Here is a 13,641-nt window from a genome sequence, read left to right on the forward strand (position 1 = left end):
CAGGTTGGAGCCCCGTTTGCCTTTGGAACTGTCTTAATCATCTTCATGAGTCAACAATGTGCTGGAAACTTTCCTTAGAGATTTGGTCTATAATGACATGATGCATCAGTTGCTGCAGATTTCTCGACGGCACATCGCATCCCAAAGATGCTCCATTGGATGGACATCTGGTGACTGTGGAGGCCACTATTATGTTCAAGAATACAGTTATTGATGATTTCAGTGTTTGCTGTAGTTCATGCCCTTCAATGTTTGACGTGTGTTCAGACTTGCACTTCTGTATAACGTACCTCAGTGGCAAGAAGTCGTTATTTGAGTTACTGTTTCCTTTTCTATCAGCTTGAACCAATCGGACCAATCTTTCTTCCTGATTCTGATGTTCAGTCTTGACCCTTTTTAAAGGCCCAAATGCATTGGGTTGCTGTCATGTTATTGGCTGATTAAATAATCGCATGGACAAGCAGCTGACTAGGCGTAACTAATAAAGTGATGAATGTATATCTATTTGAGGAGCAGGTCCCTGTTCTCAGAGCCCACCTTGTTGTGCTGCCATGTTTTCACAGTTCCCCAGAACACACACAAAACTATCACTGATGCAGGAGAGAATTTCATGTTTTCACTTATGTGGAAGCTTTGACCTATGGTTTTATTTCCTGAGTAACTAAACTTGTACTGTATATCGAGATGTGTATTGATCCTTGATGTGGGCGTAGTCAACATGGCATCTGATGAACACGCTGATTACTTGGGTCAGGTGTGTTCCGTCAGAAGTTAAAAAGACACCAGTTCACATTGTCATCTCCCAGCACACTCTCATCTAAGAGGGTATATTCACAAACTCACAACTACATGCCACCAAGTACACGCCACACCTTTAAAAACATGGAAATCAGACAGAATGATTAAGTCGAGGGACAAGCCAGTGCTGAAATATTTTTATTAAATACTTTCAAGATCCAAGTTCGAAGAATAACAAAGCTATGATGAAGACCAACTAACACTCAGACAAACACTTGATAGTCGTCAATTCAGGGTTGTATTTCATTGTACATCATGATCATGCAAAAAAACTCCAGCATCCATGTGAAGGCTGGGGGAGAAAGCGCAGCCCAATAGTATATCATTACAACGCAGGGAAAACGCTAACATCGAGGGCCTCATACCAAGCTACGGCTCCTGAATCCTTTTTTTTTTTTTTTTTTTTTTTTTAAATTTGCGTTTTTTAAAATATTTTTCATGTCACCTATTTAACATTCTGGATGGAGAAAATTCTTATTTCAAAAGATGCAAATATATATTAACACTAGGCTCCATCCTTATTCAGGTAGGTACATGGTAGAAATGCGTAACTGAAACATGCATATAACTAGGTCTCCCGCTCTGGTTAAACAGTGTAGGTCACAAAAACCTGCACACCCACACCAACACACTCTCTCTCTCTCTCTCTGGCTTTTAAAACTCCTCATAACTGAGCAGGCACAATTTAAAACCACCAAGGGCAGCTTACATTAACAATTAATTAAATCTGATCAATCTATGATCATTCAATCTGTGAGTTTGTGTTGTCTTGACTTCCTCCCCGTTTCCCCTTTTCTTTGTTTGCAAGGGAGAGTGCAGAACTCCAGCTTGGCAGATTGGCAAATTACCAGACGACAAGTTAACAGCAACAGCGACAACAAAACAAATAAACTCAAACCAGTAACACAAGAACAGGGAAACAACAGAGAAGGGTTAAAAATAAACATCTCGAGAGTAGGAACTCCTTACACTGGCAGAGATATCGGAAGGGGAGGGGGTTTTCAGATACAACTGTCATGGATGGATGAAGACAATTAAGCAGCACGGCAAGGGTGGTGCCGTGGTCACACAGCAGTGGTGCAGATATGTTACAAAGCTTAAACACACCACCAGGAGTGAGTGAGTGAGTGAGTATGTGCTTATGATATGAAGACACCACTCACAGCACTGTGGGATCAGGAGTTAAGAGCATTATGAAGGTCTTCATATTTAAAAACTCAAGTTGTTGGGCAGAGCAGTAAAACAAATTTTAAACTGATTTCCTTTATTCCCCATCTCCTAAAACAGTCTTACGGCCATGGGCCTGGGAGCTGGTAGCTTACACCAGTATGTGTTCTCATGTTCGTGGTAAATGATCAAAAGCTACTGATATTTAAGGAAGGAGAATTACTGCAAAGTGAAATTGGAGAGGAAAATTTTACTAGACTGCGGGGGGTCAACACAGAGGTCATAAGGTGGTTCCCATGCCCAGGTGCACAGGATGAGTGTCTCTTAGATACATGTACATATATTACAAGTTTCTACATATATCTATACATACACTGTATTTACACAGTGATTATAAACAAACCAGGCCCTTGCAAAAGCAGGTAAAAGGATCGGGAAGTGGGTTAAAAGAGGGAATGGTTAAAGAGAGAAGAAAAAGGGAGGGATGAATGAGGGAAAGGTGGTGAGCAAACATGCAAAACAATTCCTGGCCCAATCTCTCCCTCCACTGCATACAGACGACAGAATGTCAGCTTCAAACTTGCACATTAAAATCCCTCTTTTAAAAAAAAATGCTTAAAAATAAGGGGAAAAAAAAGAGCTTTCAATATTGAATCAGTCAGACATAAAAAAGGCTTCAGCTATTCACAGGAACACAAAGGGAACAGGACTCCAAAAGACAAAACATGTAACCTCAAATCAGCAAATCAGATGCCCCCCCCCGCTAAATTCCACAACACAATTTTCCATTCTGTCAGAAAACAAGCACACAAACAAAAACACAAACACATAAAAAGCCTAAAGTTCTACACTTTGGTGCTTCTTGTTTTTGATATCAAGTTTCTCTCGTCATCAAGTTCTCTGACTGAGCCGACCTGATTTTTTTCCCCCTCTAATTCTGTTGGGGAAAATCTCCCTACACTTTAACATCAGTCTCTGGGTAATCAGCACTTTATACCTGGTAACCCCTAGAATGCCAAAAAAGTGTCCAAAATCTCAGCCGCTAACTTCACACTCTTCTCTGTTTCTCACTTACAAGATAGTGAATATAAATGCTTGATTGGGTTTTGGTGGTTTCTGGTACATCTAGTCATAATTTACACAGTATATTCATAACTCATACTCAAACTGTCACAAGTTCAACTGTAAATCCTCTCCTCCCCTACGACGTTTCATCTCGCGCAGGCAGAAAAAAGATGGCTGCCAGGGGAGGGATAGAGGGCAAAGATTCGCCCTCCAATCAGGCGCCAGATGCATGCATCATCCCGTGGGGTCGGTGTCCTGTTTTTCAGCCAGGCCCCAGCAGATCAAAGGAGGGACAGGATTGGTTGGTATCGTGGAGAGGGATGCAATCTCACCCGGCCGGGCTCCTGGCAATCCACGCAGAGGACGTGCCTCTTAAACACGCTCGCTGAAAAAACACTGCCCCCCAAAACACACACTCCAGTAGACTGGAGGCTCAGGACCACTGAGGGGGAGCAGAGGAGAAACTGATCAGTTTTTGTTTTAATAAGGCTATTCATTAGAGACCATTGCGGCTAAAATGGTTAGAAATGAACAAGGCATCAGGTTAAATAAAACTGTACGGAGATAAACAAAGACTGTATCCGAGACAAGATACTTCAACAAGTAACCAATCTTTTAAAAATTCTACATAAAGTTTTTCCCAATTTGTGTTAATCTGTGTATGTGCTGAGTACCTGATCACTGTAGTGGTGCAGCAGGTGCTCCTGAGCAATGGAAGTGAACATTGAGCCACTTGCCATCACGACGATGCCACACCCTGGTCTCTTCCGATTGGCTGGAACGAGGGCGGCCTGTGGAGTCCACAAACTGGGTGAGCCGGATGTAGGCAATGCATGCGGCATCCTCGCCGATCAGATGCACATGTGGGTTGAGCAGGGTGGTGTGCACGGGCTTGTTGTTTTTGCTCAGCACTAGAAAAAAAAACAAACAAACAAAAAAAGACGTCAGCCATCCTTACATGCTGTAATAACAAAATCCATACATCTCTTTTTCTACACGTCTTTATTTGCATCTTTTCTATGTATTAGGTGTCATTGGATTGAATGAAGGCTGTTTTAAAATCACAAGCCATTTTCCCATATGAACTCCGAATCGGAGAATCAGGTCTGGACACTGTCCAAAGTCATTTTATACATGCAGCACACAGAAGGAGAATTTACATCACCCCTCAAATGGGGTGATGATTTCAGTAAAGGGGGTGGTCCCCGGTCAGAGTAGGAGGCGTAACATACGCAAAAGTACATTTTCTTTACAGCACATAGATGCAGCGCCAGTCACCTCCAATGTTTTTAACAGCCCACTCCCTGCTGTAATTTGTTCGACAACTTGCCATTTTCAAACAGGTTGCCAGAAAGAAGCCAGTACTAACTTTTTCCACCTCGTGAAATCTCTGTGTTTTACCTTTTTTATGAATGAATTTTTATTACCATCGACTTATCCCGTGAGTTCAGGGTCACCACAGCGGATCATTGTGCGCATGTTGATTTGGCACAGTTTTTATGCTGCATGCCCTTCCTGACGCAACCCTCCCCAATTTCTTCCGGGCTTGGACCGGCACTGCACAGCTGGGTATGGGAATGGGCTGTTAGGGGTTCAGTGTCTTGCCCAGAGAGCTACAGCCACCCCCTGACTAGTAATAGGGGTGAAATAATTGTTGACCAATCAATTGACTCAAAATGAATCTGCATTGGATTGTCAGTTATTTTTGCTATTAATTATTAATCAGATGGAGATATGAGAAATTGTTAGTTAATCATATAAATGATAATTCTTTTGGTTAATACTACACTAAATGGTTTGTGGTTAGGTATTAGAACTATTGATTGAGGCTTCTGACATTTTACAGACCAAACAATCAAAGTGTGAAATAGATTCACTAGTAGTAAACTGTAACTTACTGTAATGTACTGTACCACACTGACATATGAAACACTGTTTTCAACAAAAATAAAAATGACTTATTTTAATCAGATTATCCCACCTCCAGCACTTCCTAGTGTACTTCATCTTAACAGGACAGAAAACTCACCCACCTACTGTTCTAAGGACATAAAAAAATAAATAAAAATTCTATCTTTGTGCGCAAGAGGAAACTCACAGTTCTCAAAGTAGAACTTGTGAAAGTCCATCCCTTCAACTAGGTTTCCCAGGGCCTCGGGTTCAAAGGAGGTAAGTCCAGGATCACAAATCCTCCTGAGAAAGGAACGAAATGTACAGTAGGGAGGTTATAGAGAGCAGTACGAAATAGGCCAGTATGTTACTTCAGGTTCATCCACATGCAGCTGTACTTACGTGTAGGCATCAAAGTCTCCATTATTGATAGCTTCAATCAGCTGCTCTGTAATCTTAATGATCTCCTGTTTACGAGCTATGGGAAGAACCAGAGAGAGAAAGAGACCGATGTTAAGTGGTAAGAAGCCAGTTAGACGGTGAGACAACAATTAACTATGAGTGTCTGTTTGATGACACACATTCATCACTTAGCTCCTGCTTTCCTGCAGGCTCTCTTCCCCTCTCTTTCTGCTGCAGCTTCACACTTCTCTTTATCCTTCTCACTCGACCAAAAGCAGCTTCCTCATTGTGACTTGACCTCGTCACTGTCGCTTTGCTTCTCACCTTCTGTAGAAGGCCAAAACTGACTAAACACTACTCTACTCTGCCACCAATGCACACTCATTTTGTAAAGACCATAGACTAAAGGTTCACTTGCTAGCTTTTCCAGGGCTTTCAATTACAAAACATACATATTAACTGACTTACGAATATCTATTAATCTACGACTGAAAACCAATGAATACAACAAAGTCGGACACTAGTTTTCTGCAAGTGTAATTTCTCAGCTGTTTAGAAGATCTGACTTTCTAACTGAATCATATTTTCAACAACCTGGTTACCAACACTAAGATCAACAATGATTCTTTACTCAGGGTTGATGTCTGTCTCTAAGTTACCTGGATTAGCTTGTTTGTCTTTGCTCTTTGTCTCTTAAAAAACCAAAACAACGAAACAACCCACATCAGCCAGACACAGCACCACTCTGTGACGTTACATCCCAAAGCACTTTGTGGAGCAGTTGTTAAATAATATTGCGCCAAACCACCATATCATCTTACAGCTGTCTGAAGTAAGCTTTTTTCCAAATTGTTGACTGGGGGAACATACCTGTAATTCGGGGGGCACTTTAACATGTGACGAAAAGGAATCGGGTCTTGAATCACGGACCCTGTGTTTTGTGGAAAACCCCCCTCACTGTGGTGCGGTGGGTCTGGCTAACGTGTTTTAATAGGTTTTTAGAGAACAATGGAGGTCAACAGCAAAGACGAACAAGCTAACCCTAATTTAAGATCGATCAGGGATTCAAGCCAAGTGTTTGATATAAGCAGAGTGATCTGAATTTGCTTTTACTCTTGAAACAGGGGCATGCCAACTAAAAACAAGAAAAAATGTCTCAATGTTTCAACACCTGACTTCTTCCTACATTCCTGAGAAAACCAACATTTCAGAAAAGTAATATTCAGTGTGCAGAGTACACAGCAGGGGAAGTGGGGGTCAGTTAGTCGAGATGTGTTCTTACTCGGCTTAGTGTTGCTTTTAGCAGCGACAGTGTTGCTCCCTAGTGGAGCGGCAGGCATGGAGGACTGTGAGAGCTCAGAGTCGGGACAGGAGCTGTTTCCTGTGCTGTTCCATGCTATGCGCTTTACATCATGCGGTGGAACTGAAACACAACGGATGGTAAACAAAATAAAAACATGGATGCGTGACAATAGATGGCTGAGAGACACCAAAAAAAACACCAACACACAGCTCACATAAAAGTGACAGAACTGAATATAAGACAAAGTAGCTTTAGGTTGGTATTGGGTCAAATTAGAGTGAAACAGACATGCAGATGGGTAAAATGGGGACACAATGGCAGCTGGAAGAAAGATCACAGCAGCTCGGATAATAAAGCTATGTGATATGGAAGTCACATCTTCTCTACTTTTAAAGCTCATACCTTTACACATCAACAAACCCTTCTCTAATGAACTGCAGCTACCAGCCAAGAGAGGATCAAAGCCGTTGTTTGTTAGTACTTCAAGTGTGGGGAAATCTGGCATGTTCATGAAGAAAGGCAGGAATAGAAAATGGCCACAGAAGAGCTTAGAAACAAAGATCAGACTGTTCTTTAGTGCAGGTGTGTTTAAGCGGCAGGATGAAGATGAGAAGTCAAGAGAGGAAAGGAAAGATCAGAGTACAGAATGGGGATCCCTGGGAGAAGACAAAAGCAAAGAATGGTGGCCTTTGGAAGACATGAAGAGCAAGTTAGAAGATTAAAGAACATAATAGAGAATAAAGCATTAGTTTACAGGAGAATGGAGGAGAAAATATGGAAAATGAGAAACATAATGCTCTAGGTGTGCTTGGTTCCAATAAACAGGCAACAGGGCCCGTCAGACTGGGAGGCCGGTGAAGGACACTCAGCTGGAAAATAAGCATGGCTTACTCCATCTGCAACCGTCACATTAGAGGACAAAGGGATAGATGCAGTGATCACCAAGAAACACACACACAGTACATACACACACACACCCACAAATTTCAGGGTTCCCACAGTTCCCTCATTAAATTCTAAAATAAATATTTTTTTTAATCTTGTCTAGTCTTGGACAGCACTGTTTTTTGTTGCTTCTGTTTTTTTTTTTTTGTTTTTTTTTGTTTGCTGATCTTGTTACAACATTGACATCCTAATATGTACATGACAGTCTTCGCTACTACCATCTCTCTTCAAGTTTCCAAAGGAATGTGATTCCACTGCAAGTAACCCAAGCCAAAGTACACAGCACTTGTTCTATGCATAAAAACAAACACACACTCCAAAGATCAGCTGCAAATTACATGAAACAAACAGTCTCACTAGGCTAAATTGAGTTGGCATATACAAATTTCCTTCTGTGTTCTCCTTAAGTGTCTTCCTTGCAACACAGCTCTTTGGTCAGCCATGGACCAGAGTGGTCTATGACAAAGCAACTACCCCTGAGCAGCCTTGAATAGAAGCTCCAGTCAGCTCAGAGGCTCCAGCGCTGAGCATTGATGCAGAGACCTCAGTAGCTGCATTTGTCTGAGGATAACTTGGAGGCTGCTGAAGGGTAGCTGCTCCAGCAAAGAGCTCAGCGGCTGCATGGGATACAGTCCTCTGTGGTGGCATCAGTCTCTGCTGAAGCAACTACCCTTCAGCAGGCTGAAGCAGAGGTTCCAATACTGAGCCTCAGTCTGGAGCCACCACTGTGACATCACAACACGGAATGAGTAGTTACATAACTGTTTCTAGATGCGATGTCACTGTTGCCATTGAGATGATGCCATAGTTTAGACAGTTATTGAAAAAGCTCAGCTTTGCATCTGATGGAATGTACAGTACATGTTATGTAAATTCTGTAATAAGACCAGCTTCAGAAAAATCCAACTGTTCTTTTCAGATGTAAACTTGCCTTCCAGATGTGAGAACATAATGTACAGTGTAATGGACTTACAGCAGCATGTGAAATTATTCTGTAAGACAAGTTTTAAATCTATTCTGGTAACTTATCTGTTTATTATTACTTTATACGTGGAAAATTACTAGATGATTAAATGTTTTAATAAAACAGATCTATCCTTTTGACAATAGTGGTAAAAATTACTGTCACATTCAATGATGTCTTCTTGTTTTATCTTAATATTTTTTTTTATTTCCAGGAATATAGTATATGTAATTTAATAACAAACTCAAATTAACCATATTCCAAAACCAGTGGGAACCCTCAAAAAAGCTTGGTGAATCAGAGTGAGGGGAGCTCAAAGATGTAAGACGTCATTGCCAGTGACTACAAAAAGCCAAGGGTGAGGGGGGGGTGTTAGGTCCTTGCCAGGAGCAACCGTATATCTTCTGGTTGCCATGAATAAACTTACTGGCAGGTGAGCTTTGAGGTGAGGGCAGAAGTGGGGGCATCTCCTCTGCAGCGCTGCTCTGACTCAGCGCCGAACTGTCTGCTAGAACACACACATACACTCGATAAATACACACATACACATACATACACCACGGGCGCACAGTCAAGAGTGTGAAAGACACAAGTTGTATCTTAGCACACCTGCCAGTCACTACAGTGAAATACACTAGATGGGGGACAGAAAAAGAGAGCGCAAATAAGAACAGGAAAAAGGAAATAAAATAATTAAATACCTTTCCTACCTTTTATTTCCTCCTCGTCATTGGTGGCATTGCTCTCGGTTGATCCCTGGAGTGTGGAAGGGAACAAATGATACTGATTAAAGATTTAAATTATAATTTAATAGTAACATTTAAAAAAAGCCAGCATCTGATAGCAGGTCCTAAGAGCAATGCAGTTGGTGCTGCTTAGGCTTTTAGCTGGGAAAAAAAAAAGTGTGTGTATATATGTATATAAAAAAAATCTTACCTTGATTCCATCAGGAGGGTTGTGCACCACTGTACTCTGAGATTCCTGTGATGCAGAAATTAACAACTGGTGAATTAACAAACAGGGCCCTTTATTTTATCAATGTTTCAGTCTAGCATGTTCTTAAACTGTTAAAAGCCCCCTTGGCTAGGTCTGGGGATGACATAATTTAGCTGCAACTAATCATATTTTGTTATTGAATAATCTGCAGTTTATCTTTTCAATAAATAGTGTAATAGTCAAAAAATGTTGGCAAATGCTCATCAGAATTTTCCAAACTAAAAACCAGATATTTAAAGGTGCTTGTTATTTCTAATAGCAATCCCTTTACCAGGTGAGAAGCACTACTAGACCAGAGCAGACCAGATCTTATATAAGATGTAATTGTAAGGCATGGTAGTAAAGCATCTGACAATCAAAACATGGTAGTGCTGGATGAGAACACTATGATCACGTTTAGCAGCATGGTAAAGATGTCAGTGCGGATGAATAATGGCAGAATAAACAAGTTAGAAGATGTTCGAATGGGGGAAAAAAATAATAAATAAATAAAAAAAAGACAACGTAAGATGTCAGGTGTTGCCTTTAGTAAGGAAGTTAAAGGTTAGCTGGATAAGCTTGGGGGGATTACAGGGAATAATATAATATAATAAGACTAAAATCTATTTGAATGTCAGCAGCTGTAGCTCACTGAACCAGGAATCTACAATTCTCTGTGCTGCCACTTAGAGGCACATAATCATGAAGGTGAGGTCATGCTCCTTAGAAAAGATGCACATGTGCAGACTGAGATTCAAAGTACTGACAGAATTAAAAAAAAAAAATTTTAATAATTTATTTAAAGTGTCTTCACTCCCCGATGGAAAAGAAAAAAACAAACAAACAAAAAAAAAAAAATCAGAAACACATGTGCACATCCCACGTTCTGTGGGTGGTATAACAGCCAAAGGACGGGTACTGCTAAGCCAGGGAGTGTTGTGGGGCAACACCTCCTGTATGGTAGATGAAGGATGACAAGCAGCGATTATGACGATGGAAGATGATGCACAATGAACTAATATGCAACTACAGGGTGGGGGTTTACAAGGCAGGAACCGGCACTGAGGCGGTCTACTGTACCATCTGAGCGTTGGTTGCCATGTTGGTGTCTTTCAGGGCATTGATGGCGCTCACTATACTGTTCTTACTGTTGTTGGTAGAAGGCTGGGGTGAGAACGCAAACACTCAAAGTGAAGACATACGTTACACACACATACACACACACACACAGATGAATTAGAATTACACTCTTTTTAGGAAATGGGGCTAATGTTAGTCAAGGCTCCTAGGCTTTTGTGAGCTAACAGGGTAAATGAGAGGGTGAGTGCCACAGAATGGCCTCTAGATCATCCTTTTTACTGCCTGACTAACTCTCTATGCTTCCGCCACTTAACTGCACAGAGAGACCCCTGGGGCAGAGGAGACAGAGGGAAGCAGGAAGAGAAAACGAAGGAGAGATGCCTAATAGCAGAAGAGATAGGTGGAGACTGTGCTAAAAGAGAAAGCTCCAATCCTCTAACTAAGGTTGACTAAAGTTGAAATAATAGAATACCAATCTAGAACACCAATTGAAAGATAATTATATACCGGACTTCTGGGAAAAAAAAAAAAAAAAAGCAACTAAAACGGGAGTTTCTCAAACTTATAGTGGGGACTAAAGGAACTGCGGTACACGGAAGGCTGGGGAACCCTGAAAGATAAAACAATCCCCTATAGAAATGAATTTGAAATTTGAGCAAATCAACTCTGAAAACACATTCAAAAGATACTGCTTAAAAAAACAAAAAACTAAAACAAAAACAGAATAAAAAGGAAAAAAGTGAGCGGCGTAGATGAAGAACGGAAGGTGGAAAAAGGGGGTCAGCTAATCAAGGTTTGACACAGTGTTCTAGAAGAGACAAGGGCACAGAGGGGACCATTTAACCTTACCTTAGCAGAATCTGACTTCTTGTTGAGCAAACTTTTGCATGCTGTAAAAGAAAAGGATAAGAGGGGAGAAAAACAGGGAGAAAACTGAGTTTTACAGTTGACAGTATCCATAACAATCCACCCAGTTTTTTAGAGAAATCAACAACTGACAGGATCTACAATTTTTCTTAATATAAAAAGGTCCAAACATGTGTTATTATAACAAACTAAGTCTTGATGTTGCCAAAAAGATACATGCATTTGATGGATGTCATTCCCCCCCTTGGTTGTCCAGACTGCTACACTCTGCTAAACCCATCAACGTTATAATTCATTCTTTGCCATGTGGGGATAAAAAGAATCCTGAGAGCAAAGTAAACTTCCTCAATCCATTTCCTGTCTAGAAGACCCCAGCACAAATAAAAAGAGAGTAATAGTCAGACTCAAACAGCCGCCAGGCTGGACAGTGATGAGCATGGTTAATGTAAATCATTGATTTCTTTTAAGGGCCCCAGTCACTTCTCCTCTCTGCTCTCAAGGGTCTTTGCTTCCTTTTCTCTAATTTTCTACTGACACACATCCAAGATTCCAAAAATCTTATCTTGTGTTTCTTACCTTCCAGTCGGAAGGAAAAAAGGGAAAAAGGGGAGAGAGGGGAGGGTTGAAAGAGAGGGCTTAGTATTTCAATACAAGATAGTTGAGATAAGGGGCACAGCATTCACAGCAGTAAACAATATCATGTGACAACTCATGCTCCTTAATCTTGGTGTTGCGTTGATATACAGCTTCTAATTTGGCCTGGCCATGCAGCATCCAAAGGAGGGAAACAAAAAGAACATAATGAAAAGTTTTCATTCCACACCCAAGAAAAGGGGAGTTGATTGTTTAGCGCAAACATCTGCCCTTAATTTGGCAACATCTTCTATTATACAAAAAAGCCTTGAAGAGTGCCAATTGTGACAGCATGGGACTGCCACGTTCATGTGCTCTCTAAAACAACCTTTCCTTCTTCATTCAAGAGAATGAGAGTTGTGCAGCCCTCCTACTGTGGGTCATCTCGACTTTTGACATTGATGGTCACAGTACAGCAGCTCTGCGATCGAAGGAGAGGGTGTATAAGAAAGCATCTGAAGGTGTATCCACGGAGGATATTTTATAGGATATAACCACACAAGACACCCACATGCGAAATGCAGCAAGGCAAACACCTTTCTAGAGACATACAAAAATTCTTCAAAAGCACACTTCCGTTACATTTTGCTATAATGCCATTAAAAGGAACATCATGAGCAAACTGCCAAGCCTTGCCTCAGCCATACTCTACCGAGAAATGCTAGGAAGGAGCTGTAGTATAAAAGTGCCTGGATTTTGCAGTGATGAATGACATCAGAGGACCAAAAAAATAAAAAGCTGAACAATTTAAAGAGTAGAAGAGCTGCCGAGTCCAGTCTGGAGTGATGATGTCACAGGATAGTCACAACTTACAAGCAGGCAACTTGGTCCGGTCTCAGTGAGGAAGCCCGCATTTGGAGGGCTCTAGTTGACAATCAAATCACCACAAACACCCAAGTTTCAGCGCATCAATCACACATTCCAGGAGTGAGGTCATATGCCTTTAAGAATTTACCTTTACCCTGCCTACGCACAGAAACTAGTTACATATGATGTTTTATACACTGCAGAGCAGAGTAGATTCCCTTGTCTATAAAGGTGACAGAGAATACAGCCTGCTCTACACTGTTTTTAATGTACTCAATCCATGGAGCCACCATCGGAATCGCCGACCTTCACCATCCAGTCCCCACCAAGCAGGATGAGGGCTTAGCCTAACTTTAGTACTTTCAAAACAAATCAAATCCCTCTATTTAGGGTTAAGTGATGGCATGTAAGGTTCCTTTCAAGAGGCACAGAGACTTTTGAAAGTACTAAAACAGACTTCAGGAGAAGCCAGATGAGACATGGGATGCCTTGAACCTCAAAGGATTCATTAGGGAGGCTGCACAGGCAAACTGCACATGCAGCGATGGCTGCAACAGTTGGCTTCAACAGCAGCACTAAAGGCAACCCCATTCTCCATCTCAGTCTAAACCTCTCCCCCAGCTCCTCAACATCCATTCCCCCTTCCCAGGTCTGACGATGGCAGCACGCCAACCCAGCTCTTGCCGGCCCCCTTCAATGTCAGTTCCAGCCCCCAGGATACATGCCTTTCCTCATCCCCTGCCTC

At 41.5% G+C, this 13,641-nt stretch overlaps 1 protein-coding gene across 23 annotated transcripts in view; it reads right to left on the reverse strand.

Moving 5' to 3' along the window:
* Positions 1-920: 920 nt before the first annotated feature.
* The window catches only part of LOC137105835 (calcium/calmodulin-dependent protein kinase type II subunit gamma-like), a 35,135-nt gene continuing 22,414 nt past the window's right edge, over positions 921-13,641 (reverse strand). For 2 of the 23 annotated variants that reach the window (XM_067488510.1, XM_067488505.1), the window contains 10 exons: positions 11,439-11,479; positions 10,590-10,673; positions 9,471-9,515; positions 9,236-9,290; positions 8,962-9,042; positions 6,605-6,745; positions 5,323-5,398; positions 5,129-5,223; positions 3,705-3,941; positions 921-3,472 (listed from right to left, as the gene is read on the reverse strand). In XM_067488510.1, the coding sequence (XP_067344611.1) occupies positions 3,709-3,941; positions 5,129-5,223; positions 5,323-5,398; positions 6,605-6,745; positions 8,962-9,042; positions 9,236-9,290; positions 9,471-9,515; positions 10,590-10,673; positions 11,439-11,479 (851 nt within the window). In that variant the 3' untranslated portion in view covers positions 921-3,472; positions 3,705-3,708. The remainder of the gene's footprint in view (positions 3,473-3,704; positions 3,942-5,128; positions 5,224-5,322; positions 5,399-6,604; positions 6,746-8,961; positions 9,043-9,235; positions 9,291-9,470; positions 9,516-10,589; positions 10,674-11,438; positions 11,480-13,641) is intronic. The other 21 variants (XM_067488518.1, XM_067488511.1, XM_067488522.1 and 18 more) reach the window with 17 other exon arrangements.

Source organism: Channa argus, chromosome 20, assembly GCF_033026475.1.
Source record: "Channa argus isolate prfri chromosome 20, Channa argus male v1.0, whole genome shotgun sequence".
Classification (NCBI taxonomy): domain Eukaryota; kingdom Metazoa; phylum Chordata; class Actinopteri; order Anabantiformes; family Channidae; genus Channa; species Channa argus.